The following is a 24,096-nucleotide window of genomic DNA, read 5'->3' on the forward strand; positions in this document are numbered from 1 at the left end:
GCCCTCAGGTGAGGTGAGGTCCCCGACGGGAAAGCACCCTGTGACGACGAGCCATCGCAGTTCTGCAGGTAATCTGTGGATGATGCCGCCGCCCGGGTGCCAGCCTCACTGTCCCTAAGCTTTGAGGCATTTTAAAAACACGAGAAATAGACGTACAATAAAGGAAGGTCCACAGGACACAGGGAAGGGGCAGGTTCTCTTTAAGGAATCCGGGCTGAGACATAGACGTACAGTAAAGGAAGGTCCACAGGACACAGGGAAGGGGCAGGTTCTCTTTAAGAGATCCGGGCTGAGAAATAGACGTACAGTAAAGGAAGGTCCACAGGACACAGGGAAGGGGCAGGTTCTCCTTAAGGGATCCGGGTTGACTGATCAAGAACATAGCTCTGGGTTTCCTGGCAGCCAAATCGAAAAGGGAAACGTGGTGGTACCGGGTCCTCATCTGCTGTTAATGGGAAACGGCCCAGGAGAGCCAGGCGCTCCCCTTGTGCACAGAGGCTCTTGGACACCGACTTAGGCGGCTCCCGTAGGGTGTGCAGTGCCGTCCTCTGCGGCGTCCCCCCGGCAGAAGGCACAGGGGAGGTGATGCATCGCTTGGTGTGGGACCAAGCTCAGGGTGCAGGCGGTTCCTGGGGTCCCTGTGTGGTCATAGGTGGCACTCTGATGGCCCCAGGGGTCAATTGATGTGGAGGGACTGAGCCTGGTGGCTGCACAAGGGTAGTAGGCTCGCCGGCCGCCTTGTCCGTCCGTGGGCTGAGGAGCATCTCCCTGAGGGGGCAGGTGGAGCTCCCCCACCTGTTGTGGGGGGCGTCCCGGGCGTCCGTCAGGTCAGCGGCCACGGCACCCCGAGGGATCAGGATGGAGCTGGCGGGGCTTTTTCTGAGGTGCGGCCAGGCTCACTGGCCTGTCAAAGCCTCAGCCCCCCGCACCCTGGCCCTCCGAGGAAGCCACCGCCACGGAGCCAGTAGTTGTAAGGTTATGGCTGAGAAGCAGGTGTTTCCTGTTGGCCTCGCCTGTGGGATGTGGGGACTCAGCTGCTTCTGCACCCCCAGGAGGTTCGCGTCCACTTTGGGTAAACTGGTGTTGAGTGTGTCCCGTCGGTCCTGTAAGGATACAGTGACCAGCCAGAGTGTCCCTGCACGGCGGGAAGGAAGCTGGAACGGAGGGGCCTCGGGAAGTTAGACGCCCGAGCCGGGACCCCTGCCCCCAGTGTGCTCTCCCCCACCACGGGTTTGCCCTGCGAGGTGGGTGGCGGCCACGCAACACTGTTGGGTTCTGGACTCACAGAAGAACGTCTCCAGTCAAAGCCCCCGCAGGCCCGGGAGCTGAGACCGCAGCCTGTATGTCTGTTCTGGAGGGTTCGCTTGTACTTTAGGGCTGATGCGGTGTGGCAGGGGCCAGCCCTGGAACCAAAGGCAGATCTGGACCAAGAGCCACCCGCCGGCCCCCAGAGGTTCCCCCTCAAGAGGCTGGGGCACTGCAGCCTTGGGAACAGACTGTCCAGGGACTGACCAACCCACGTGAGCCCAGTCCTCACGTCCAGCCCACCTGCCCCCTCCTGACCCACGATGCCAGGGGGCCCTTGATGGACGTCTGCCTGCGGATGCTTCTCCAAAAAGCCGCACAGCCAGGGAGAAACAGGATCTAAAGCTTGGCGTGTCTGACAAAGGGTGAGCAGTTAAAAGGTGCTTCATCCGTAAGATGGGCTATGACTGAGCCTTTAGAAGGGAGGAAACGGACACATCGTGATGGACCTTGAGGACATGATGCTCAGTGAAATAAACCGTTACAGAAGGACAAATACTGTGTGATTCCACTTCTGCGAGGTCCCTGGAGAGACAGAAAGTAGGGGGTGGGGCCCAGGGGGAGGGGGAGGGGAGCTGGTGTTTAATGGGACAGAGTCTCAGTTTGGAAAGACGAGAATGTTCTGTGTGTGGATGGTGGTGACGGTTGCTCAACAGCGTGAACGAGCGAGATGTTCCTGAACTGGACACTGAGAAGCGGGTAGGACGGTAAATTGTATGTTCTCTTTGTTTTACCACAGTAAGAAAAATACTTTAAAAAATGAAACAGGGCTTCCCTGGTGGCGCAGTGGTTGAGAGTCCGCCTGCCGATGCAGGGGACGCGGGTTCGTGCCCCGGTCTGGGAAGATCCCACGTGCCGCGGAGCGGCTGGGCCCATGAGCTATGGCCGCTGAGCCTGCGCGTCCGGAGCCTGTGCTCCACAACGGGAGAGGCCACAACGGTGAGAGGCCCGCGTACCGCAAAAAAAAAAGAAAGAAACAAAACCAACAAAACCAACTAGAATGTGAGATGACTGACCTGTCAGCTCCAACCCAGGGGTCGATCTGCACACTGGGTAGGGGGGAGGGCTTCTGCCTTTCGGCAGGGGTCGGGGGCAGCCCCAGGGGCCAGGCAGATGTCCACTGTCCCCAGTTCCTAGTCCCACCTCCCTTGCTGAGGAGCTGAAGAAGCTTTCAGACTGTCTGAGTCCGGCAGGCGGGTCCAGGGGTTGGTTTCGTGGGTCAGACGACAGACGTCAAACTTGGCAAAACGTGCTGTGTTCGTGTCGACATAAAGCAGGGGGAAGGGATCGGTTTCCCCAGAGGCCAGGTGCTCTCGGCTCTCCTGGGCCCCAGCTAGCTGGTCCGGCTCTGGCCATTTCAAGGCGGGGGCAAGGGGAGCCTGAGAATGGAGGCCTGGGTCCCCTGCCGAGAGAGGGTGGGGCCCAAGCCCTGGACTGGGGGGGACGAGGGTCTCGCTCACACCAGCCCTCTGCCCAGTGCCCCACAGATGTGCATCTGGACTGGGGTGACTGCTCCCTGGGGTGGGAGGCGGAGATGCCCTGGGGCAGGTGACGAGCAGCCCACCGCCTGAGGGCACCGAGCCCCCGCCTGACGTCCCAGGCGCGTCCCCCAGTGAAGCCCCATCCTCGCCAGAGCCTCGGCCCAGAAACAGGGTTCCCCAACTCCCAACGCCATGCACGGACACCCCGGGGTCACCGTTGTTCGCAGCTGTGTCTCTGCCCGCCGGCGCCCCGCCCCCTCAGCTGCGTTCGAGCCGCCGAGGCCACCTGTGGGGCCGGGCTGCCCCGAGCAGCAGCGCGTTTGTATTTTTATTTATTTATTTTTTAAAAGTTTATTTTATTTATTTTTGGCTGCGTTGGGTCTCCGTTGCTGCACGCAGGCTGTCTCTAGTTGCGGCGAGCGGGGGCTACTCTTCGTTGCGGTGCGCGGGCTTCTCATTGGGTGGCTTCTCTTGTTGGGGAGCACGGGCTCTAGAGCGCAGGCTCAGTAGCTGTGGCGCATGGACCTAGTTGCTCTCTGGCGTGTGGGATCTTCCCAGACCAGGGCTCGAACCCGTGTGCCCTGCCTTGGCAGGCGGATTCTTAACCACTGCGCCAGCAGGGAAGTCCGAGCAGCACATTTTTAAATCCTTTTCTGCCAAGATCTACCCCTTCCAACCCAGCAGGACGGCTTTTTAAATTTGTTTTTGGCAAATTAAAATAACTGCCGTAAACCGTCAACCAACCAACCAGGTTCTTTTGAGAAAACTTAACATCACCTTTGAAAGTGGTTCATCTTGTCACCTATTCTTGTAAGTTAGAAAATAAGCGCCTTAGTTTCTGGGTCCTGCACCTGGGCCCAGTGGGATGTCCCGGGAGGTGCCGCGGCCACGGTTCCTGCTCTGGGTCCACGGCAGGGAGCAGGGGTCTTGCGATGGCGATGCTAGCATTTTCCCTCCTTACAGCCGTACCCACCTCATCCCACCAGGGCCCACTGCCAGAAAGCTGAGTCTCTTCCCACAGCAGCTTTGGGCCAGTTCTGTGGCCTCCGGAACATTCTGCCCCCACCCTGCAGAATGAAGCTTGGTACCTTGGCTGTGCCCTGGGTGAGGCGGGCTCCCTGCGCCCCGCGTTCAACGCCAGGTGTTCCAAACCGACAAGAAGAGAAGGACAGTGAACCCTCGCTGCCCTGCCCCCAGCCCCCTCCAGGGATGTGGGGACCACCCTCCCCTTCCCGGGCCCACTGTGACGTATCGTGGCCACAGCCCTGCCCTTCACTATTAGGAAGCTTCCCCTCCCCACACCCCACCCCCTGCCCCAAGATCTGCGTGCTGACTGGTGCGTCCTGGGTCGTTCCATGTGAAGCCCCTGGAGGGTCACAGGGTGGCTGGCACTGGAAGCCCTGGGCCTCGCTCTCCCAGCCCACCCTGCTCAGCAGTTCACATCCCAAGGGTAGCCTCCCCACGTGGTCACTGCGACTTAGCGCGGTCCCAGGCTTTTCAATTTGCACTCATCTGACACTCCCCAGTGTCCGCTCTCCAGGAAGGCCCTCTGGTGCCCAGCTGGGAACAGAGGCTTTTCCTGTGTGCCCCGAGCCCTGTGCCTCCCTCTGGTCCAGGCGGCAAGCTCCGAGCTCCAGGAGGGTGGAAGCCACGGCTTGTTTGCCCCCGTCCAGCTCACGGACAAGGTGTTGGGAAGGCATCGGTGTGATCTCAGCACCTTGTGCAGAATCCGCCAGCATCGCTAGCCTCCTGCCACGTCCCGGGCCCGGCCCTCCACCCACCGCCAGCTGGCCCCTCTGTGCTCTTCCTCGGAGAGGTGACCTCCACGCAGACACAAGGAGCCGGTTCATGGGGAGGGTCTGGGGGCAGATGTGGAAGAGGAGTGGGGGGTCAGAGTGGACCAGAGAAGAGGCTTGTGGAGGCGGCCTCCCTGCAAACTCCTACTCATCCTTCCCACCTGAGCCCCGCCGTCTCCCTCTGGGTGGCTGCTGCCCCTCAACTAGCTTGTCTTCTGCTAAGGGCGTCTCTGTGGTGGCCCCAGGGCTCAGGGGCCTGGCTCCAGGGGCAGAGTGCTGCCTGAGCACGGTGCCCAGGACCCCTGAGAACGGGGTGGGGTCTGCAGGAAACCCGCTGGACCCGGGGCAGGGCCGGGCACGGCACAGAGCAAGCGGGAACGCTGGTCTGAGGCTGGCCTCTGGGTGGACGTCATCCCGGGGCCCAGCAGCCCCTGCCATCTGCCTGCATCCCCAGCTGCAGGTGGGTGGCACCTCTGTGCCTGGCAGGTGTTATCTGGCGACACTGGCCCTGCTGGGGAACCAGATGGGGACAGTGTGGAGGGGGATGCAGGAGGGAGCAGCGGGGAGCTGCGGGGAGGCCTGTGAGGATCTGCTGCACCCGTGGGGGGGCGCCCTGGAGGGTCTGCAGGGGGCCCAGGTGCAGACAGGCAGCAGCGATGTCCTAGGGTGTAGGGATGGAGGGAGGAGGGAACCCAGCTCTGCCCTGTGGTGTAGGGCCTGGGAGAGGCAGAACGGGGTCAGGCCTGGGTGGGGCTCTCAGGCCGGGGTTGGGATACGCAGCCTGTGGTGGCCACAGCAGAGAGCCCAGTGGGGGGAGCCATCCGTCCTTCCGTCCTGTCTCCATCACCTGCCGAGCACCCCAAGCTGGGAGTGACTCAGACCCTCCCCGGCCCTGGGACTTTGTCCCATAGTCAGGCCAGGCCTCTCATGGTCAGCGCCCCTGCAGCCTGGGCACCGCACACAGGGCCTGGGCCTGCGGCCGCGTGGTGAAGGCCAGGGCAGGCATGGTGCCCAGGGTGGCGGCGCTGAGGCCGGGTGGGGGCAGCAGGCGGTACCTCTGCAGGAGGCCTGAGAACAGCAGGAACAGCTGCGACCTGGCTAGGCTCTCCCCGACGCAGACGCGGCAGCCTGCAGGGGACGCAGGGTGCAGGGTGGGTGCCGGAGGCCGTGGCGGGGCGGGGGGAGCCCTGCGGGCTTGGGACCCTGAGCTCTCGAGGCCCCGGGGACCAGGCCGCCGCCCGCGGGGCTGTGGTACCTGCAGAAAAAGGCAGGAAAGCCGCCCGCTTCACGAAGCACCCGTCGGCGTCCAGGAAGTGGCCCGGGTTGAACTGGCGGGGGGGTCTCCCACTGCGTCTTGTCCAGGAGCACGGAGCTCAGGAGGGGCACCACAGGCGTGCCCTGTGAGGGGCGGCAGGTGGGCAGATGGACGCCCCGTCCACCCAGGCGGCCCCAGGCGGGGAGCACAGGGAGGGGACCCTGAGGGGGGTGGGAAGGCGGGGCGGGGCCTGGCAGGGATCTGCTGGGGGTTCGTGCTTAGCCCCAGGGGACCCCTGTGGTGTGGCCCCAGGTCTGCTGTGAGGAGCTGTGCGGCCGAGGGCTGCCCCCCGATGAACCACCCGTCTCCTGCCTCCTATGGGGAGCCCTGGCATCAGGCACCTGAGTCCCTGAGACCCCCAGCCCCGTCTGCCATGAACGAGAGGAACAGGTCCGGGGTGGGGGGCCTGGCCCTCCCACCTTGGGGAGCAGGTAGCCGCCCAGCTGGGTGTCGGAGGCTGTGCACCGCGGCACGTGGGGCAGGAGGGTGATGAAGCACTGGACCTCATGCAGCACGGCGTTGGTGTAGGGCAGGGAGCGCTGGTCCTCCAGCCGGGGGGACCGCCCGGGCCCCAGCACTCGGTCCGGATCCTCCTGCACCCGGCCTGCGGGCAAGAGGGTGGGCGCCAGCGTCCCGGGGAGCCTCTGCCCCTTGGTCCTGGGCCCTGCGGGAACGGGCTCACGGGCTCACCCTGCACGCTCGGGTGCTTGCCCATCGGGAGGGCGGCCCACTGCAGCGTGGCAGACGTGGTCTCCGTGCCAGCCATGTCCATGTCCAGGGCACAGGCCACCACGTTGGCCTCGGCAAACAGGCCCTCGGGGTCTTTCTCCTGCAGAGGTGGGTGGGGCTGGGCTCAGCTGGAGGCTGGCTCCATGGACGCCCCCCCAGCCCCAGGCTCAAAAAAGGCATAGAAGACAGAGGCCTGGCGGGAAGGATAGCGCCAGGATCCACCGAGCACCTACGGCATTCTGGGTTCACCGCGGCCTTACGACCGCCCCATTTCACAGATGGGGAGACTGAGGCTTAGAGAGGCTCCGCACCAGGAGGTGGAACAGTATGGCGTGGGTCCAGCATGGCTCCCTCCCCAGCCCCTCTCTTCCTGGGGGGGGCCCCAGCAGGCCCCCCACCAGGAGGTGGAGCAGTATGGCGTGGGGCCAGCATGGCTGCCTCCCCAGCCCCTCTCCTCCTGGGTGGGGCCCCGGCAGGCCCCCCAGGTCTCCTGGGTGGTGGGGTGGGTTTTGCCCACACCTGGCCCTGCTGGATCAGGGCGTCCAGGTAGCTCCGCACGGGCCCTCGCCCAGGCGCGGGGGGCCGCCGTGCCTCCAGGAGGTTCCTCAGGATGGCCCGCACCGCCGCCACCTTCCGCAGGACGGGCCGGTGCAGCTGGAGGAGGGCCCCGAGCCAAGGGTAGATGTTGAACAGCTGGGGGCAGGGGGCAAGACGGCGTGGTTGGGGGGTGAGGGCACAGGCGCCACAGCCCCATCTGGTGAGGGGCGGATCCGTACTCCGGCAGCTGTGCTCACCTGTCTGGGGTCCCCTGGCGCAGCCCCAGACCCCAGGTAGAGGTGCCACAAGGGGGCACGTGCTCCCTGCTCACGGGGCCCCTCTCTCGCCCTCCCAGTGGGACCAGCAGCCCCAGGGGCTCTGATGAAGTCATCTACCTGAGTGCAGGAAGGAGGGGCCGCTCGACAGGTAACACCCCTGGGGGTCCGTGCAAGTCACAGCAGGAGCCTGCCATCACGGCCCCCCCGCTCCCCCACCCACCAAAGCAGGGAAGACGGAGAAGGGCGAGGGCTGCTGCTGTGGAAGTAACTTTGAATGTGCTGGGTCATTAGAAAAACGGGGACTTGCAAACTTCAGAGTTTCAGCTCACGACGTCGTGAAACGGGGCTCACGGCACAGCCTGTCTGACACGGCTGTCAACCGCCCTCTGACTACACTCGCACCACTGTGTCCCCCAGAATACGAGCCGTCACACGGGGCACAGGCACAGGAGGCCACGGAACATTCTGTGTCCCTGGAGCCCCCGACCCTCTGGCCTCCATCCTCCTGGGGCTCCCTGGCAGGACTCGGCCAGGCTACTCTCGGGCGGAGGCCACATCTTCCTGCCCGTCCGAGCCTCCTCCAGCCGCAAGGGATGACTTAGAATCAGGACCCAAGCCACGAGTGCCCGCCCCACGCCCACGGGCTCGGGTCCTGGAGAGACGGGGCTGAAAAGTACACGTGAGCCACGTGCCAGCATACGTGCGTACCCCGCCTCAACGTGCGTGCCTGAGCACGTTATGGTTAAAACTGGTAACGGGGGCTACAGATGACAACAGTTACCTTCTGGAAAATGAAATGGCGCAGCCCTGGGGGTTCTGAAAGCCAGGACAGATCCCTGGGATTCCTGAGCCTGAGGGAGGACCCCCGGTTCAAGGGCTGGGGGCCTGGGGGACATCGAGCCCCATATCCAGGGAAGAAATGCCCGGGTCCCACCCGCACCTCTGAGCAGATGCCTCTATTGCTGACGGAAGGTGTGGAGGAGGCAGCGAGGACCCCTGCCCCTCGTTTCCCAGGAGCACGGGGGACTGGCCTGGGGTCGCGTGGTCAGTGGAAGCGCGCCTGGGGCCTGCTGTGCTGCTTCCCGAGGCGGCAGCTTGGCTCTCCCTGCCCCCACCCAGCAAGCGGGGAGCAGCGACCTCTCACCTGCAGGCCGGGCGTCTCCAAGAGGACCATGACCTCGTCGATGAGGCCCAGCAGGGACACGAACACGGGATCCCAGTAGTCGAACCGCTGGCCAAAGAGGAGCATGAAGGTGATGTTGGAGGGAGTCCAGCCGAGCAGGGCCAGCGGGAAGGGCCGGCCTGGGGGCGGAGCGAGGCCTCAGAGCTGAGGGGCCCCTGGGAAAGGGGCGCGCTGGCCCCCACTCACCTCCGTAGCTGTCCAGCTGCGCCGTGAGGCACCTCAGCTCCTGCAGGACCTTGTCGGCCATGGGCGCCCTCCCCACGCCCAGGCCGCGGAGGGTGCGCACGGTGAGCTGGCGGGCGGCCCTCCAGCGCTCCCCGGAGGAGAAGAAGACGCCTGCGGGCCGGACACCCCCGTGAGCGGCCCGGGTGATGCAGGACGGAGCAACGGGGGGCTGACCGACGGGGCAGGGGCCTGGCTGGGGCCTCCCTCCCTCCCCCAAGTCTGGCCCCTGGAGCTGGCCTCGGCTGGCCCAGCCCTTTCTGGTGTTCCCTGGTCCCCGGTGCGCCCAGCTTGCCGCGTGGACACCCTGGCGCTCCCCCTGGGCCACACTGGGAGCGCTACCCCAGCTGCCGCAGGTAGGGGGACCGACCCTTCTCCTTGGCCCCTCTCTGCCTGGCGGAAGCCCCCTCACCCCGCCACACACCTACCCCCACCTCCCTGGATGAGCTGGAAGATGGCGATGGGGGGCCGGCCGGCCAGCTCCTGTCCGGTGCCCACCAGGGCCTCCCTCACCGCCTCGTAGCCGGTCAGCACCGTCGTCTTCTGGCGCCCCAGGTGGACAGCGAACACCGGCCCGTACTGTTCCGCGAGCTGTGGGGACAGGCAGGGATCAGCCTGCGGCCCCACCCCCAGCTCCCCTGGGAGCCCCTCAGGCCCCGCCCACCATATGTGGAGGACTCAGGGAGGCCCCTGGGTCTCTCTGTGGGCCCCTCCCTTCTGTCCTCCCGGCACCCCTGCCTGGGACGGGAGGGCTGTTGTCTCCCCACTTTACAGATGGGGAAGCAGGCCTGGGGATGGGAAGTGAGTTGCTGTGGATCACACAGATGCAGCAGGGCCCGCCACTCCTGCCCACTGCCCGCTCTGCCACCGGCGTGCAGACAGCGGCCTCCAGGGCCCGGCACTGGGCACAGGGCCTGAGAACCCTGGTGCCTGCAGGCTGACTTCGCGGGTCATCGTGGCTCCCCACCCACCTGCAGGGCCTGGGGGCCACGAGGCAGCCTCGTGGTTGGGTCCTGGAGGCACCCCAGCCAAGTGATCATGGGAGCTGGAGCTCAGTGGAGGGGGCGGTGGGCTGGGTGATCCCCGAGGGCGGGGCCAGGCCTGTGCCTCTGCTTCAGCGGGTCAGCCAGCTCGAGGTGGGCGAGGGTGTTCAGCCTCCAGCCCAGGTGGGAGGAGCCACACCCAGCAGGCGTCCCACGAGGCCGCCCCAAACCTGATCCTCCTGCAGGCACTCATCAGAAGCTGCCTTCTCCAGTGAGCCCTCCAGGCCTGCCACTTCTGGCCCCCTGCTCCTTGGTCCGCCCATCCGTTTCCCTGTGGGGTGGAATGTCTTTCTCTTCCCCGAGGCGACGCGGGCACTTGGGCCTCCTGTGTCCCCTGGGCACGGACCTCCCACCCCACGGGGGTCCAGGAAATTGGGGCTGGGGTGCCTTCAGGGCCGGCAGGGGCCCAGGCGCAGAGCCCAGCCGAGCACGTGCCTGCCCTGACCCACCTCCATCAGCGACTGGTCCTGCCGTGCCACACGCAGCAAATGTAGGTTCCTGACGAGGGGCAGCGGGCGCGGCCCCGGGGGCCAGCGGGGGGCCGGGGGGGGTGTGGGTGCCGGTGCGGAGGAGCCCCCAGAGCCCCAGGAGCAGCAGGGCCATGAGGACGGCGGTGGCGAGGCCCCAGCTCCCCTCCCGGCCGCCCTGTGCCTGATATGCGTCCCGGGAGCCCCACCCACCCTGGGAGCCCCACCACCCCACCACCCCAAGAATGTGGAATGAGCAGTTTGCAGGGGACAGCCAGGCGGCTTAAAGCCACAGGCGTGCGTGGTATGTTAGGTCGAGTCTGTGGCGGGGGCTGGTGGGGCCGGGGCGTCTGGGGGCTCCGCCTTGCTGGGGAGCGCACAGCATGGCGGCCAGTCTGCTCCCCACAGGTCTCGGCCCCTGCCCGGTCTCCCCGTCAGAACCAGGGCTCAGGGGCCTTGGGCCCCGTCCTCCCCAGGCTCTGAGCCTCCCCCTGAAGGGCTCCTTGGCCTCTTCCAAACCCACCACCACCTGTGTTCGCCCAGCTCCTCTCCGCCTGGAGCCGGGGGGGACACCAGGAGTGGAGCGGCCCACGAGGTCTGCGCAGCAAACGCCTCGAATCCTGGGACCTCAGAGGCCCCGGTGGAGAGCTCGCCCGAGTGGCGGTCTGCTCCTTGGTGGCTTTTCGAGCACTGTCACCCAGGCAGGAGGCCCTGGCCGCGCCGGGACGAGGCGGTGGGTCGCTCAGAGGGGCCCACCCCTCAGGCAGGGCTGGGCGAGCCCCCGCCCGTCTGGGCTGCACTGTGGCCTGCTAAACCCTGGTGGCCCAGCTGGGAGGGGAGGAGGTGCTGTTTGGGAAACGAGCTCTGAGGGGTGGGAGGGCTGTTGGCACCTGAAATGGCTGGGCCTGCTCTGGGCCTCCCCCAACACGAGGCTGCGGGAACCACATCCGCACCCCTGGGCCCCTCACCCCGGGGCCTGTCTCCTGGGGCACCATGCGTACCCCTACACAAACCCCAGAGCCAAGGCAGCCTGAGGGCCCTTACCCGCTCTGAGCCCCGATTTGCACACCTCCCGTGACCGGGTGCTCACTACCTCACAGGCAGACCGTCCAGATACACAGCCGTGGAGCTGCAGTGAGGGAGGACCCCTCTCTGACTGCTAGGTCTCCGGATCATTTGGGCTGAGCGGCAGGCACCAAGGCCCCTACTGGGTGCATAGGCTGGGGCTCCTGCACGCCCAGGACAGTTCACTTAATTAGTCCTGTGTGCATTTACTGAGTGCCTGCGCATACCAGGCTCAGCCAGGAGCTAGGGCTACAGAAACGGGTGGCGCAGGGATCCTAAAAGGGCCCTCCCCGTGTGGCAGCGACTTTGCCACGGGAAGTGCCTTGGGTGTCGGAGCTGGAGAGGTGGGTCACTGGAGGAAGAACATTCTCGCAGAAGAACAGCCTGTGCAGAGCCTGGAGATCTGAGCTGGAAGGGGCGCTGGGAAGGCCCGGGTCATGGCCACGGGAGCTCCGCCCGGGTGACCGAGCGGGAAGGACACTCGTGGTGGGAGGGCAGTATGGCCGAGGCGCTGGAGACGGACGCAGGGTCCCTGTGGGGGGCCTCGAGGAGCAGGCGGCCCCCACAGTCGGACGGTGCCGCTGGGGAGGACGTGTCCAGCCCCCGACAGGCTGGCGGGGTCACCCGGAAGCAGGCTCAGCTGGGAGGCATCCCGTCCAGTGCGGGGTGCGCAGCGGGGGAAGGTCACGGGCGGGGCGGAGCAGGGGGGTCGGCAGTGAGGCCCCAGGACGTGAGTGCGTCGGGTCCCAGGGAAGTGATTCGGTGGAAGATGGACTGGGGCTGCTGGTGTCGTCCTCCAACTACAGGGCAGGAGATTATCCTGGGGGAACCACAGGGGCCCCGGGGAGGAGGGAGGCCAGCGGGGCGGGGAGCTGGCTCGAGCCTCTGGAACCCAGTGGGGGGCTGGGGGAGGACTTGTGTTTTTAGGCTTCAAGAGTGAGTATCCGAGAGACAGAGGCCACAGCCGATATCTATGACCTGTGACCTAGCCTTGGGGTCACCCTTGGAGGAGGGGAGCCAAGGTAAGGGGGAATGGATGGGGGAGGAGCAAGGTTCTAGAAGAGTCTGGGACAGGGGAGGTGGACGGTTCTCAAAGGGTCCAGTCCGAGCTTTCCGGGGCCCGTCCCCTGGGGCGCCCACGCTGCTCTGTCTGCAGCGTCCCGGGCCCCGAGCCTGGCAGTCCCCACAGGCGGGGGGTGGCGCCGGCAGGGCCTGCGGGCATCTCTCCGGCACCGCCAGCCCCCTGCCGCCTTTCCTCAGCTCACCTAGCGCCTTCTCCCCGCCCCGCACCCTGAAATAACAGCAATGACAATAATAAAATCCCTCCCTCACACTCCACTCCTTTCGCAGACAAACTCCTAGAAAGAGCTGCTGCGCCCACCCGCCCCCCTCGCCCCCCTCGCCCCCGCCCAGCCCTCGGAAAGGGTCCTGCCAGCCTCCCAGCGACCTGTGTCACAGGCTCCGCCTGCGTGAGGTCCAGGGGCCGCAGCAAACTGGGCGTTTGGACAGCAGGAAAGTGTCCTCAGCTGCGTGGTGGGTGTGGGCAGGGCTGGTTCCTCGGGGCGAGGCGGGGTGCTCGTCTCCCAGCTCCAGAGGGCTGCTGGCGCCCCTCGGCCGGCCCTGATCCAGGATGGCCTCATCTGGAGACCCTTCCCTTTGTGACACCGGCCCAGGCCGGGCGGGTACATCTCTTGTGGGGCCACCAGTGAAGCCACTACAACCTCCCACACAGACTCTGATGAATGTAGGTATTAGTTGGGATATTTGTCTATTCCAGCAGGTGATAGACACACACCAGCAAAGAATCCGGAAGTCCAGCAAGTCCCTCAGCAAGGTGAGCACCCTCCCCGATGTACCACTTCCTCGTGCATCCTTCAGAGATGCACCCTGTCGTGTACACGCTTTTTTTTTTACAAGTTTATTCATGTACGGTAAACGGCGCATGTAAAAATATACGATTGAATGAGCTGAGATGCGTAGACACCCCGGGACCCTTCGCCACATTCAGGACAGTGAACATCTCCATCAGCCAAAGTCTCTGCATTTTATTTTTATGGTAACGATGTAGCCAGGACTGAGCGGGGGCCTCCTTCCCACTGTGTAACTGCTGCCTCGTCGGGCTGGGCCTGCCTGTCCGTCAGTCCGTCTCAGGCCCTTACGAACCTCCTGCTAAAAATGCCTGTGTGGGGCTTCCGTGGTGGCGCAGTGGTTAAGAATCCACCTGCCAATGCAGGGGACATGGGTTCGAACCCTGGGCCAGGAAGATCCCACATGCTGTGGAGCAACTAAGCCCATGTGCCACAGCTACTGAGCCCGCGTGCTACAACTACTGAAGCCCAAGCGCCTGGAGCCCATGCTCTTCAACAGGAGAAGCCACTGCAATGAGAAGCCCGCGCACCGCAACGAAGAGCAGGCCCTGCTCGCTGCAACTAGAGAAAAGCCCACACACAGCAACGAAGATCCAACGCAGCCAAAAGTAAATAAATTTATAAAAAATAAAATAAAAAGACCTGTGTGCCCGTCCCTGTGCACAGCTGCCCGGCTGCTGTAAGATAACTTCCTGGCAGCGCTACCCGAGCCAAGGGTTGCTTCTCGTCAGGTCTGGCAACGTTCCCACCCGGGGAAGCAGCTGCACCCGCGATGCCCCACACCCCAGGTGAGGCCCCTCCCGCCCCCGCGTCTGCAGGGCCTCAGGAGGAGCCGCCTCCGCCGGGTGTCCCTGGTCTCCGCCGCGCCTTCATTTCCTGCCCCCCGATATCTGACACCAAATGCTGGGGGGTCTCCTGAGCTCTGCTCCAGGCCAGCCGGTCCCTTTTCTCGGCAACAAGAGTGATTTTTCAAGCTCGTGACCCCTGAACTTTGAGGTGGCGCCCACACCCTGGAGTCCAGAAGGGCCCCCTGCCTCTGCATTGCATCACCTGAACCCAAGGGTTCTGTGCCTGCTGGGACTCTTCATAGGGAAGAAACCCCAAACTGGCTGGAGCAGGGCACTGGGTCGAAGGGCATCCCGCCAACATTCACACCCACCCAGAGCCTCAGAATAGGACCTTGTTTGGAGGGAGGGTCTTTAGAGAGGTCATCCTGCCCCTCGCGCAGTGACAGAGGCAGAGGTGCGGGCCACAGCCACAAGCTAAGGAGCGTGGGAGCCCCAGAAGCTGAAAGGGGCAGGAAGGACCCCCCCCTCCGCTGGAGCCGCCATTGGGAGATGGCCCTGCGACACCAGCCTCCAGAGCTGACAGGGTGTGAGTTGATGGTGTTTGCAGCCCCCTAGGCTGTGGTCCTGTTAGGGCAGCCCCAGGAGACCGTGGAAGCAGAGTTCAGAAAATTACCCCACTCGCAGAAACGAGGCGAATGGGTGACGTGTGTCCCTTCACGGGGTCACTGTCTAACCAGCCTGCCGGGTGTTGTTCGGCCCGGGAGGGTTGCTTTCTCTGACTTGCCGTTTATTATCGACCAGGCCCAGGTGCCACGAAGCTGGAGCTTACCTTGCGGAAAATAGGAAAAGTGCAGGTGATTTTCCCCCATAAACATGCAGGTGACTTCTGTCTGGCGGAGAAGATGAGCAAGGTTGTGGCTTTATTGTCCTGTTAAGACATTAACCTGACATCGATGTTAGACGTTAACTCCTGAGCCCAGCTCAGCAGCCTCGTTCCGGAGCTCCTTCTCTGACTGCACGTGGATCCGTCAGGGTTTGACGTTCTTCTCTGAACCAGCCTTGCCCTCTAGACTCGTTCACCTTGTTAACGGGTGAGATAAAATTCTGACACGTGCTCAGTATATATTTGGCTGAAAGCCTTTTGAAAATGACACTTAGACAGCAGAATTTGTTGAAGTGGGAAGATCATCTCTTCGTTTCAGGCAAGGGTAGATCCAGGGATCAGATGATGTTATTAGGATTTGGATGAATTCTCCTTGCTCTTGGGTCTGCTGGCTGCACTCTGGGGCGAGTCACGGTGGCCAGACGACAGCCGGCCGCCCAGGCTCGCGTCCTCCTAGCCGCAGTCCAGTGTGCAGTTCCACTGGCTCTGTCCTGGTGCTCAGGCAGAAGCCTGGGGATTGTTCTGGTCAGACCTGATTGGCCAGGCCCCCCGCTGGCCAGGGGTCGCCAGGCTCCTACTGGGGCTTAGGTCACACCTGGCCTTGACACCCGAGGTTCAGGGTGTTCCCTAGAGGGGTCTGGAGTTGCACACACCTGGCTCCACACTCAGCACTTCCATCCACTTGTTAGCTGAGGCAGACGGCATGTTGCAATGACAGCACCCAGCCCATAAGTTCTTCATATAACTTGCCCTCCGCCCGTGGAGAGCAGGGGCCCTGCCCTTGAATTTGGGTGGGAGCTTGTGACCACGGCGGAGGCAATGCTGTGTAACATTTCTTTTTAAATAAATTAATTTTATTTATTTATTTATTTAGGCTGCGTTGGGTCTTCCTTGCTGTGCGCACAGGCTTTCTCTAGTTGTGGCGAGCAGGGGCTACTCTTCGTTGCGGTGCGCGGGCTTCTCATTTCGGTGGCGTCTCTTGACCTCAAGCCAAGGGGCTTGGCCTCTCTGTCTCTACGTGTGACATGAGGGTAATAATACCTGCCCAACTACGCTCATTCTACAAAAATATTTTTTTATTTTTATAGATTGATCGATTGGCCGCACCACATAGCATGTGGGATCTGAGTTTCCCTGCCGGGGATCGAAACTGCGCCCCCTGCAGTGGAAGCGCGGAGTCTTAACCACTGGACCGCCAGCGGATTCCCTCTTCAAAAAATATTAACAGAACATCTACTGTGTTCTGGGCACTGTTCTCGGCCCCCTGACCCCACACGAAACAGCCCGGCGCGTAAGAGGGGTTCCAAAAACATTAGCTCCTTCCCCAATTTTCAGATCTGTGCACTGCTAAACATCTCCTACAAAGCAATAACCGCTTGTCAGGTACAGACATGTCAGTTAAAAGCTGGCCGTCACCTCCAGGTCACTGGGCCTCTGGTGCTTCACTGGTCCCTCAGGGCCGCCAGACGGAGAGGTATGGGCAGCCCTGGTGGGGATGGGCTGTTCCTTTTACTGCTAAGTGGTACGATCTAGTCAAGTGGAAAAGTGCTACTTGCTGGGTAATAAAAGCTTCCATTGTTCACCAGCCCTGGAAACATATTAATGAATAACCCAGTGTGCGGCCCCTGGCCCCAGCGGTGTGAACGGTTGTTAATACGGCAGGAACAGGTACAATCTTCCTTTTGTAGTTTTAAGTGGGCCCAGAGCCCCAGGTCGACCAAGGCCCAGACAACGGGATGGGCTCTCCCTGCAGACCCCTGTTGTCGCCCCACAGACGTTTGGTGGAGCTCTGTGCTGGCTCTGGACAGAGAATCCAGCCTCAGGCACAGAGATCCGGTGGTGTGCACCACGGGTGGGGGGGCGGGCTTCAAGTGGGTGGAGGCAAGCAGATGCCTTCTGGAGGAGGGGGCACCCAAGTCAGCCCTGGAAGGGGGCAGGCCTGTGGGGGAGGGGCTGCTGGGACTGGCTGGCAAGCTCCTGACATTACAAGGGGCAGGGCCTGGGGGGAGGAAAGCTTGTCCAGAGGGGCCAGTGGTGACTCTGTGATGCTAAGGCCCCTCTGTGCTTACGTCTGGGGCCTGGCACACGGCGGGTGCCAGTGACTGTTATGCAGGTGGGGATTGGAGCTCAGGGCAGAATCACAGACAACAGGGTGTGCTGGGCGGGCGGCCTCCCACTTTCCCCGTCACCCAGATGAAAGCCAGAGGCTCTGCCCAGGGTGCAGGGCTGGGAGGGGCTCGGCTGGGGAGAGCTGGGGTCCCCACTGAGCCCTTTCCCTGTTGTTACTGTTGTCATAACAACAATAATAAATGACCACCAGGGGCTTAACTGTTTATGATGCATTTTTACTCTCTTATCTGTTGAATTGTGTCCCCAAATTCATATGTTGAAGTCCTAGCTCCCCCTACCTTTTCGGGAACAGGGTCCTTGCTGATGTAATTAGTTAAGGTGAGGTCATCGGGGTGGGCCCTAACCCAATACAAGTGCGTCCTCATAAAAGGAGGAGATTTGGACAGTGACACGCAGGGAGAGGCCACGTGATGAGGCAGAGATAGGGTGATGCATCCACAAGCCAGCAACCCACCAGCAGGGATGGGAGAGGCCAGGAGTGGACGCTCCAATCTCAGACGACTGGCCCCCAGAACTGTGAGAGAATTTCTGTTGTTCTAAGCCGCCCAGAGTGTGCACTTTGTTATGGCAGCCGCAGGAAGCTAACGTTCCTTCCTTCTCACCAGGCAAGCACCAGGATTAGGCCCTGGTGCCCAGTGGGGAGAAGCCCCTGCAGACTCTCGGGGATACAGAGACCCATAGGCACAGCCTGCAGGACCGTTCAAGTCTGCTGTGTGTCCTTGGGCAAGTTGCTGAACGTCTCTTAACTTCCATTTCGTCATCGTGAGGGGGTGACGGCTGGACCCTCTGCCGCTGGGTTGCCCTTAGGGTCATAGGGTCCCGCAGAGCAATTGGCGGAGGGTCCGGGCCTTTTAGAGCCCGGGGGTGGGGCCCTGGTGGTGAGGGCGGGCCCTATAGGGCGAGGGGCGGGGCCAAGCGACCAGGGGTGGCTCGCCGCTCGACGTGATCGGCGCTCCTGCGGGGGCCTGCTCGGCGCTCGGCCGGCCGTCCTGCGTACAGCGCGCGTCGCTCTTGGAGACTCCGGGCGCCGCTATCATGTCGACGGCCATGAACTTCGGGTCCAAGAGCTTCCAGCCGCGGGCCCCGGACAAGGGCAGCTTCCCGCTGGATCACTTCGGTGAGCGGGGGCGGTCGGGGCTCCCCGGCCGGACCGGCGCAGCTCTGGGCCGGCTCGTTGGAGCCGCGCGGCCGGGGAGGCACTGGCGTCTGCTCGCGGTGCGGGCGGGGCCGCTGAGGCTGGGTTCGGCCCGGCCGGGTCCGGTCCCGGCTCAGGGCCTCCGGCCGCGGCCCGAGGGTGGGCGCCGGACGGGGCTGGGCCCTCGGAACCGGGGAGGGGACGCGGAGTCCCGGCCTCCAGTCTGGGGCCGACGTTGCGTTGACAGGGTCCTTCGCGGGTGTGAGGCCCGCGGGGTTAAACGGGTGTCTCGCGCGAGAGCGAAGGACGCTCCTGATCGTCGCAAACTACGTGGAAACCAAGGCTTCGGAGATAGGTTTCTGGATGGATTTTTCGTGTGCCAGCATTTTACTGAGAAATGTTAGGCACACGCGGCAACGTCGGGAGAATCCCGCGTGAGCTGCCCGGCGCCGCCGCCTGGATGCCCTCCTCCTCCTGTACTTGCTTTCCCACTCGGCACATTTGCTTTTTCCAGTCTGTTTCCAGCGTGTTTGGGAGGAAACCAGTTTTCAAAGGGGGAGGAGGGGTTCTGCCAGTAAGGCTGCGGGGCGGGCCTGTGATGTTTTCACTTTAAAAAGGAAACGCTTTTCTGTTTGTTACAGGGGAATGTAAAAGCTTTAAAGAGAGATTCATGAAGTGTCTCCGGGACAACAATTTCGAAAATGCTTTGTGCAGAAACGAGTCAAAAGAGTATCTGGAGTGCAGGATGGAGAGGCAAGTACATGCCAACGGTTATTTATGGCTTCTCCCCCCTCCCGCGTCTCTGGCTAAAATGTTGATTCCCGGAGGCCTCAGTTCAGCTTGTGTTTCGGAACTGTAGGGCTGCTTGCCCGCGAAGTTGAGGCTTTTCAGAGATTCAGTTGTACTCCAAGTCGTTTAGCAAAATCACGGGAACCTTTTCTCCCGTGATAGCATTGGACATGATTGCCCTCCTCCGAGTATTTTCTTTCCAAATTTGGGGGCTACTGACATGTCATTCAGCTTTCAGAGTAGCACATCATAAAAATGCTGACTGAGTCGAAAGATTTAAAGATTTGTGGGTACACAGCTTATTCCTTTAAATATTTTTCTTGGAACATAAAAGTATGTGCTCTGTTGTTTTGTTCCACGTCGGCTCAGAGCCGTTTGCAGCGTGACAGGCGAGACAGTGGGCCCCGTAAGGAACGATGAGCGACGAGTGATTTTTCCTGCCTTAATCAGAATTTACTGGATGTCACCTTTAAAGAAAACAAGAACGCTCTTAACTGATCTGTTGAGATTTTCCTTAAAATAAGTACTGTTGTAAACCTTCACGGGGAAAGCGCGTAACGTACAATTACGTCCTTGGGTGGGAACTTTTATTTCTGCCTTTTGAGCCCTTCATTAGTTCACTAAGGAGTCGAGTCATCAGAGGCCGTGTCTGAAGACAGGTTGACAAAAACCTGAGGCTCATTTTCATTTTCCCTTAACAAACTCAGACATTCCGCCCCAGGCAAGATCTGCTGTGCTTCTCAGGCCCCGGTGTGTTGAGGGCTGTCGGGGACACTGGGGCCTTTGAGGGGGACGGACCCTCAGGTGGCTTCCTGAGTCGCGCAAGCTCGCGGCGCTGGCATCTGACGACGGGCCGGCCCCGGCCCCGAGTAGCGCATCAGTCGGATCTGCACGTTCCAGTCACTCTCTTTCAAATTGATGCGTCTTCAAAACCCCTGAACTCCTTGAGTTTCTTCTTGGTGTGGCCACACCTCCGAGACTGAGTTTGGAGCTGGTCTCCGCCCTGTGTGAGGGTGTGAGCAGGTCGCCCGCCTCCCCGAAGCTCGGGTCACCGTCCCTGGGTCAGTCATCCCTGGGCCAGCACGCGGCCCAGCAGCTCCTGCGTGAGGTTGCTCGGAGGGTTTGGCTGGTTGGGTCCCAGAGCAGCTCCTGCTGCCTGACCAGGGCTTCCAGGCAGGGCCAGCAGAAGCGCCCTCTTTTCCCCATTTGCCCCTGGGAGGGTGCTGCCCGCGCCTCCATGTGGTGGCCCCTCACCCAGCGCAGCTTTTGGGCACCATCCTCTCTGGGCCGCTGAGGACGTGGGGAGACAGGGACGCGGCCACCGCTCTGTGGGTCCCACGATTCAAGTGGCTTCACTGGTTGGTCAGGCGACGTTTGGATGAATGTACGGGGATGTATGTGTTTCTGACTTGGTCATTTATTTTGACTGGAGACTTTCAGTTTGTTTTCAATGAAAATCCTCAAACGTACAGAAGCAGAGGATCGTCTAGATCTCCATAACCATCACCCAGATTCAGGATCAAGGTTTTTCCCATTTTGCCCTTATCCATCACCCTTTTTAAAAGTCTCTTTTCTCCTCCTCTTTTTTCCTTTCTGCCGACATTCCAGACCTTATTTTGCCCCTACCTACTTCATGTGTGTTGTTTTAAAAACCAGACCGTGGTAGGGTTTGCAAGTCGCCTCACGAGGACTCGGGCCCTGTCAGCCTTAAGTGGACGTGTCTGCGACTTAGGTGGGGGCACGTTTTCTCACAGCAGCAACTGTTAAAATTGGGGTTGCACTGTTGGCAGAGACCCAGCAAACACACGTGTGATCCCCGACCTCAGGTCCGGTTCCCGCCTGAGGCCGGGCCTCCTGACCGGGTGCCAGAGGGTAGAGCAGACAGTCCTGGGAAAGCCCTCTGCCCGACCCAGGTGCGGGCAGGTTCCCTCTGGAGGCGCTGTCTCCTGGCCTGTTCCAGCTCCCAGCGACGCCATGTCCTCAGCCCGAGGCCCCTTTCTCCACCCTCACGTTCCACAGGGCTGCATCTGGCCCCTCCTCTCTCCTCTTTACATCTTTTCTCTCTGACCAGAGCCAGCAAAGTTTCTCTAATTTTAAGGATTCATGGGATTAGGTTGGGTCCACCTGGATAATCCACAGTGGTCTCATCTCCAGACTGGCTGATTGACAACGTTCTTTTCATCTTCAGCCTTAACCCCCTCCCGTGTAAGGTCGCACTCACAAGCTCTAGGGGATAGGGTGTCCTTTGGGAGTCGTGGTCCTGCCGACCCCAGTGGAGCTGACAGTCAGTTGTAAGAGCTGTCGGCCAGTTGTACTCTTTTGGCAAAGATGTGGGAAGGTTTATCGTTATTTGCCTGTTTTGGGTTTAAGGAGTGTCTTGTGCATCCCATCACTGTACAGTTGGTTTAATGTGCTGCCAGGTTAGATTGTGCCACCTGGGGTTTGCGATTCTGGGGACATCGTCTTAAGGACTGTTGCTGGGCCACTGGGTTTCGTGCGCATGGCAATCGGGGGCAGGTAAAGGGGGCAGGAGTGGAGGGACTGCACCCCGGAGCTGCCAGGCTCTCCTTCACCCCTGCACCTCGACGCGCTCTGCCTCTGGTCTCCTGCTGGCTGTCTAGGTGGCCGGCCCCGCGAGTTCCGGGGCCACGTGACGAGGGAGGTGTGGCCGGGAGCACGGCGGGGCTCCTCTGTCCCGGCCTCGGCTGCTTCCTGCCCCTCGGGGGTGCAGGGCTAAGGGTACCGCTCGGGGTCTGTTCCCAGGACGGAGTGGTTGGGGGTGAGATGGTGGCGGGTGCCCAGGGCCTACCTCGGCCCCGCGTGGACAGGGCTTGTCCTCCCGGCCACCCTGACAGCTCTCACTTTTCCTTTCAGGCAGCTGATGGTACCAGAACCCCTGGAAAAACTGGGATTTGGAGATTTGATAGATGGAAAGTCAGAGACAAAATCGGAACCGTGATGGGAAGAAGCCCGCAGGGCTGTGTGGGTTGTCCGATGACCTGCCGCCCCAGCAGCTTGCTTGTAGGTACCGTGGCTCAGGAAGGGGCTTTGGTGACGCCCGCGAGGTGCCACTCGAAATAAAGACAGACACCCCTCCCTGATCGATGCGCCTCGTGGCTGGGAGATGGCTCGTCTTCTGAAGCTCCCAAAAGGATTCTGGAAAACCGTTGTCCCTTTTAGATCCCATTTTCCCCCAGGAGTGTTAGGTTTTATCTTTAAGTTCAGGTGTGCGATGGGGCTCCCGGGAAGGTGAGGTGCCTGCCGGATGACGTCCGCCTAGTGAGTGGACACCGCAGGTTCCTGTGAGACGCTGGATTCACATCACGGGTTCTGCGTGTCTTTTCGGTGCAAAAGTGATAAATGTTCACGAGTTGTGGTCTGTCATGTAGACAGAGAGTATCAGGAAAACGTTTCCTAGCAGATGCGTTTCTCTTTGTACTCATAAATATACGTGCCTTTTCTTTCTTTTCCTTCTTTTTGAGGATAAGCTTGGAAGTGGGAAGCAGCCTGGCTTTTGACTTTTCTGACTTCTTGTTTTTTTTGCTGATGCACAAACACCACGTATCTTTCTAGTCCGGGGGCATTTTCTGATTTGGATCAGACGATACTTGTTAAACTAGATGGTTTAATTTTAAGAACTCATTTGCTGTAACTGAGAAACAGAACGTCCCCCCGTCGATCGATGTGCACAGTAGCCTCCAGTGCTTTTACTCCGAGGAAGCCCCCGAGACCGCAGCCATCCCTGCTTCCCGGCCAGACGTGGTCGGGGCAGCGCGTTCCCGCTGAGAGCTGCCCAGGGCGCTGTCAGGACAGACCTCCTGGGGGTGCAGACCCCGCGATGGCGTTTCTGGGGCGCCTTGTCGTGTGGGCTCAGAACCACAGCAGAGCCCCCGGACCTGCCCTGTGGACTGCCTTCCCTGGCCCCCCAGTCAGCTGGCTTTTGTCCCAGTGTGGCCAGTGCTGGGAGGATCCAGGTGTGTCCCCGCTGGTGCGGACAGCCGGCCCTGATCCCCCCTTCTTCTGCCTGGCGACCCAGGCCAGGCTCCGGGAAACCCTCGTGGTCTGCTCCTCGGCCGTGTCCAGTTCTCTGTGTTGACGTCCCTCTGCCTCGGTCCTACGGTGATGGCCATACTAGGTCAGGCCCTCCCTGATGGTCCCTCTGAGGCTGGTCCCATCTCCACGGGGCTCCCCAGCACCAAGGGCTTCATCTGTGGTTTGTCACTGTTCAGCATCGGCTCTCTGTCTGTGCTTCTAATTGTTCTGCAGGTGGTTTCCATATTTTTAGCTAGTTTATGAAAAGCCGTGGTTTCTATCAGCAAAGTGAGGCACGAAAATATTTTGTGTTTTCCAACAGTGCAGCGTCACACACACACAAGGTTATTTATCGCAGCATTGTCTGCAGTTGGAAAGCATTTAGAGACGGGGCCCTGGGCGGCCACAGGAAGGACTGGGGGAGAGAGAACGGAGCGCCCCGCGCTGCCCCGGGGTGGCTCACCGTGAGCGGGCTCCGCGAGGGAACCGGGGCCCAGAGAACGTCGTGGTGAGAGAGAGAAGGAACCAGCACAACACCCACGTGCCTGAGCAACAGGAAACTACGGAAGGCAAACTGGAAACCAGTGAGGATGGTTGCCGACAGGTGTGGGGTGGGGGGCAGCTCTCTGAGTGCTTCTGACTCGGAGCCATGTTCTTGTTTTCCGTGCTCAAAAGATAAACCGGGACGTGGGGGGGGCCACCGTGGGACAGCGGCAGTGACCCCGAGCCCAGCCGTGTCGCAAACGCTGACTCTGCCCACGGCAGAGGGGCCGGCGGGACGGGACTTGTCCAGGTAGCTTTGGAAAATAGTGTTTTGATTAAAGCTAGAGACAAAAAGACGAGATTTGTATCCTGGTTAGTATGTTTGTTCTTCACGTGGACAGTGGTTCCGAGGCTGTGAATTTTAAGGTGGAAAAAGCTGGAGCTGTGCTGTGGGTGATGAGAGCCGGGGCTGTGGGATCCTGGCTCTTGGACATCTGCCAGGGCAGCGGGTAGAGAAGCAGACATGTAAGTGTGTATGCGTGCGCGCGTGTTTGTACGGACGTCCCC

General features: G+C 61.5%; 3 protein-coding genes across 17 annotated transcripts; 2 read left to right on the plus strand and 1 right to left on the minus strand.

Annotated features, from left to right (window-relative positions):
- The first annotated feature begins 79 nt into the window (after positions 1-79).
- On the plus strand, positions 80-16,542 carry LOC117200979 (uncharacterized). Of its 15 annotated transcripts, none has more exons than XM_049698738.1 (5): positions 80-1,845; positions 2,045-7,304; positions 7,519-12,443; positions 12,772-14,663; positions 14,957-16,542. In XM_049698738.1, exon 2 carries the CDS (start codon positions 3,861-3,863, stop codon positions 5,454-5,456), a length of 1,596 nt encoding a protein of 531 aa, XP_049554695.1. In that variant the 5' UTR covers positions 80-1,845; positions 2,045-3,860; the 3' UTR covers positions 5,457-7,304; positions 7,519-12,443; positions 12,772-14,663; positions 14,957-16,542. The 15 variants fall into 15 exon arrangements, with proteins under 15 accessions (XP_049554695.1, XP_049554691.1, XP_049554694.1 ...); XM_049698734.1 differs by having other exon boundaries at positions 12,772-14,077; positions 14,518-16,542; XM_049698737.1 differs by having other exon boundaries at positions 12,772-14,077.
- LOC101287886 (cytochrome P450 2W1) lies at positions 5,514-18,127 on the minus strand. Its single transcript, XM_049699414.1, is given in 12 exon segments — positions 5,514-5,710; positions 5,838-5,919; positions 5,921-5,980; positions 6,317-6,501; positions 6,588-6,726; positions 7,146-7,319; positions 8,586-8,743; positions 8,811-8,960; positions 9,275-9,437; positions 10,339-10,456; positions 10,458-10,638; positions 18,025-18,127. Coding segments are annotated over 12 exon segments (1,710 nt in total).
- On the plus strand, positions 18,053-22,483 carry LOC101288129 (cytochrome c oxidase assembly protein COX19). The gene is made up of 3 exons (XM_049698755.1): positions 18,053-18,207; positions 18,867-18,982; positions 21,893-22,483. Exons 1-3 carry the CDS (start codon positions 18,126-18,128, stop codon positions 21,971-21,973), a joined length of 279 nt encoding a protein of 92 aa, XP_049554712.1. The 5' UTR covers positions 18,053-18,125; the 3' UTR covers positions 21,974-22,483.
- The last annotated feature ends 1,613 nt before the right edge of the window (positions 22,484-24,096 follow it).

This window comes from Orcinus orca, chromosome 16 (assembly GCF_937001465.1).
Source record: "Orcinus orca chromosome 16, mOrcOrc1.1, whole genome shotgun sequence".
Classification (NCBI taxonomy): Eukaryota; Metazoa; Chordata; class Mammalia; order Artiodactyla; family Delphinidae; genus Orcinus; species Orcinus orca.

Excerpts from the sequence above, each read along its gene's own strand:
- LOC117200979 (XM_049698730.1), top strand. The coding sequence starts at position 3,861 with ATGAAGCTTGGTACCTTGGCTGTGCCCTGGGTGAGGCGGGCTCCCTGC.
- LOC101288129 (XM_049698755.1), top strand. The coding sequence starts at position 18,126 with ATGTCGACGGCCATGAACTTCGGGTCCAAGAGCTTCCAGCCGCGGGCC. Across the intron at positions 18,208-18,866 it reads CTTCCCGCTGGATCACTTCG|GGGAATGTAAAAGCTTTAAA; the intron begins GTGAGCGGGGGC and ends TGTTTGTTACAG. Across the intron at positions 18,983-21,892 it reads AGTGCAGGATGGAGAGGCAA|CTGATGGTACCAGAACCCCT; the intron begins GTACATGCCAAC and ends CCTTTCAGGCAG.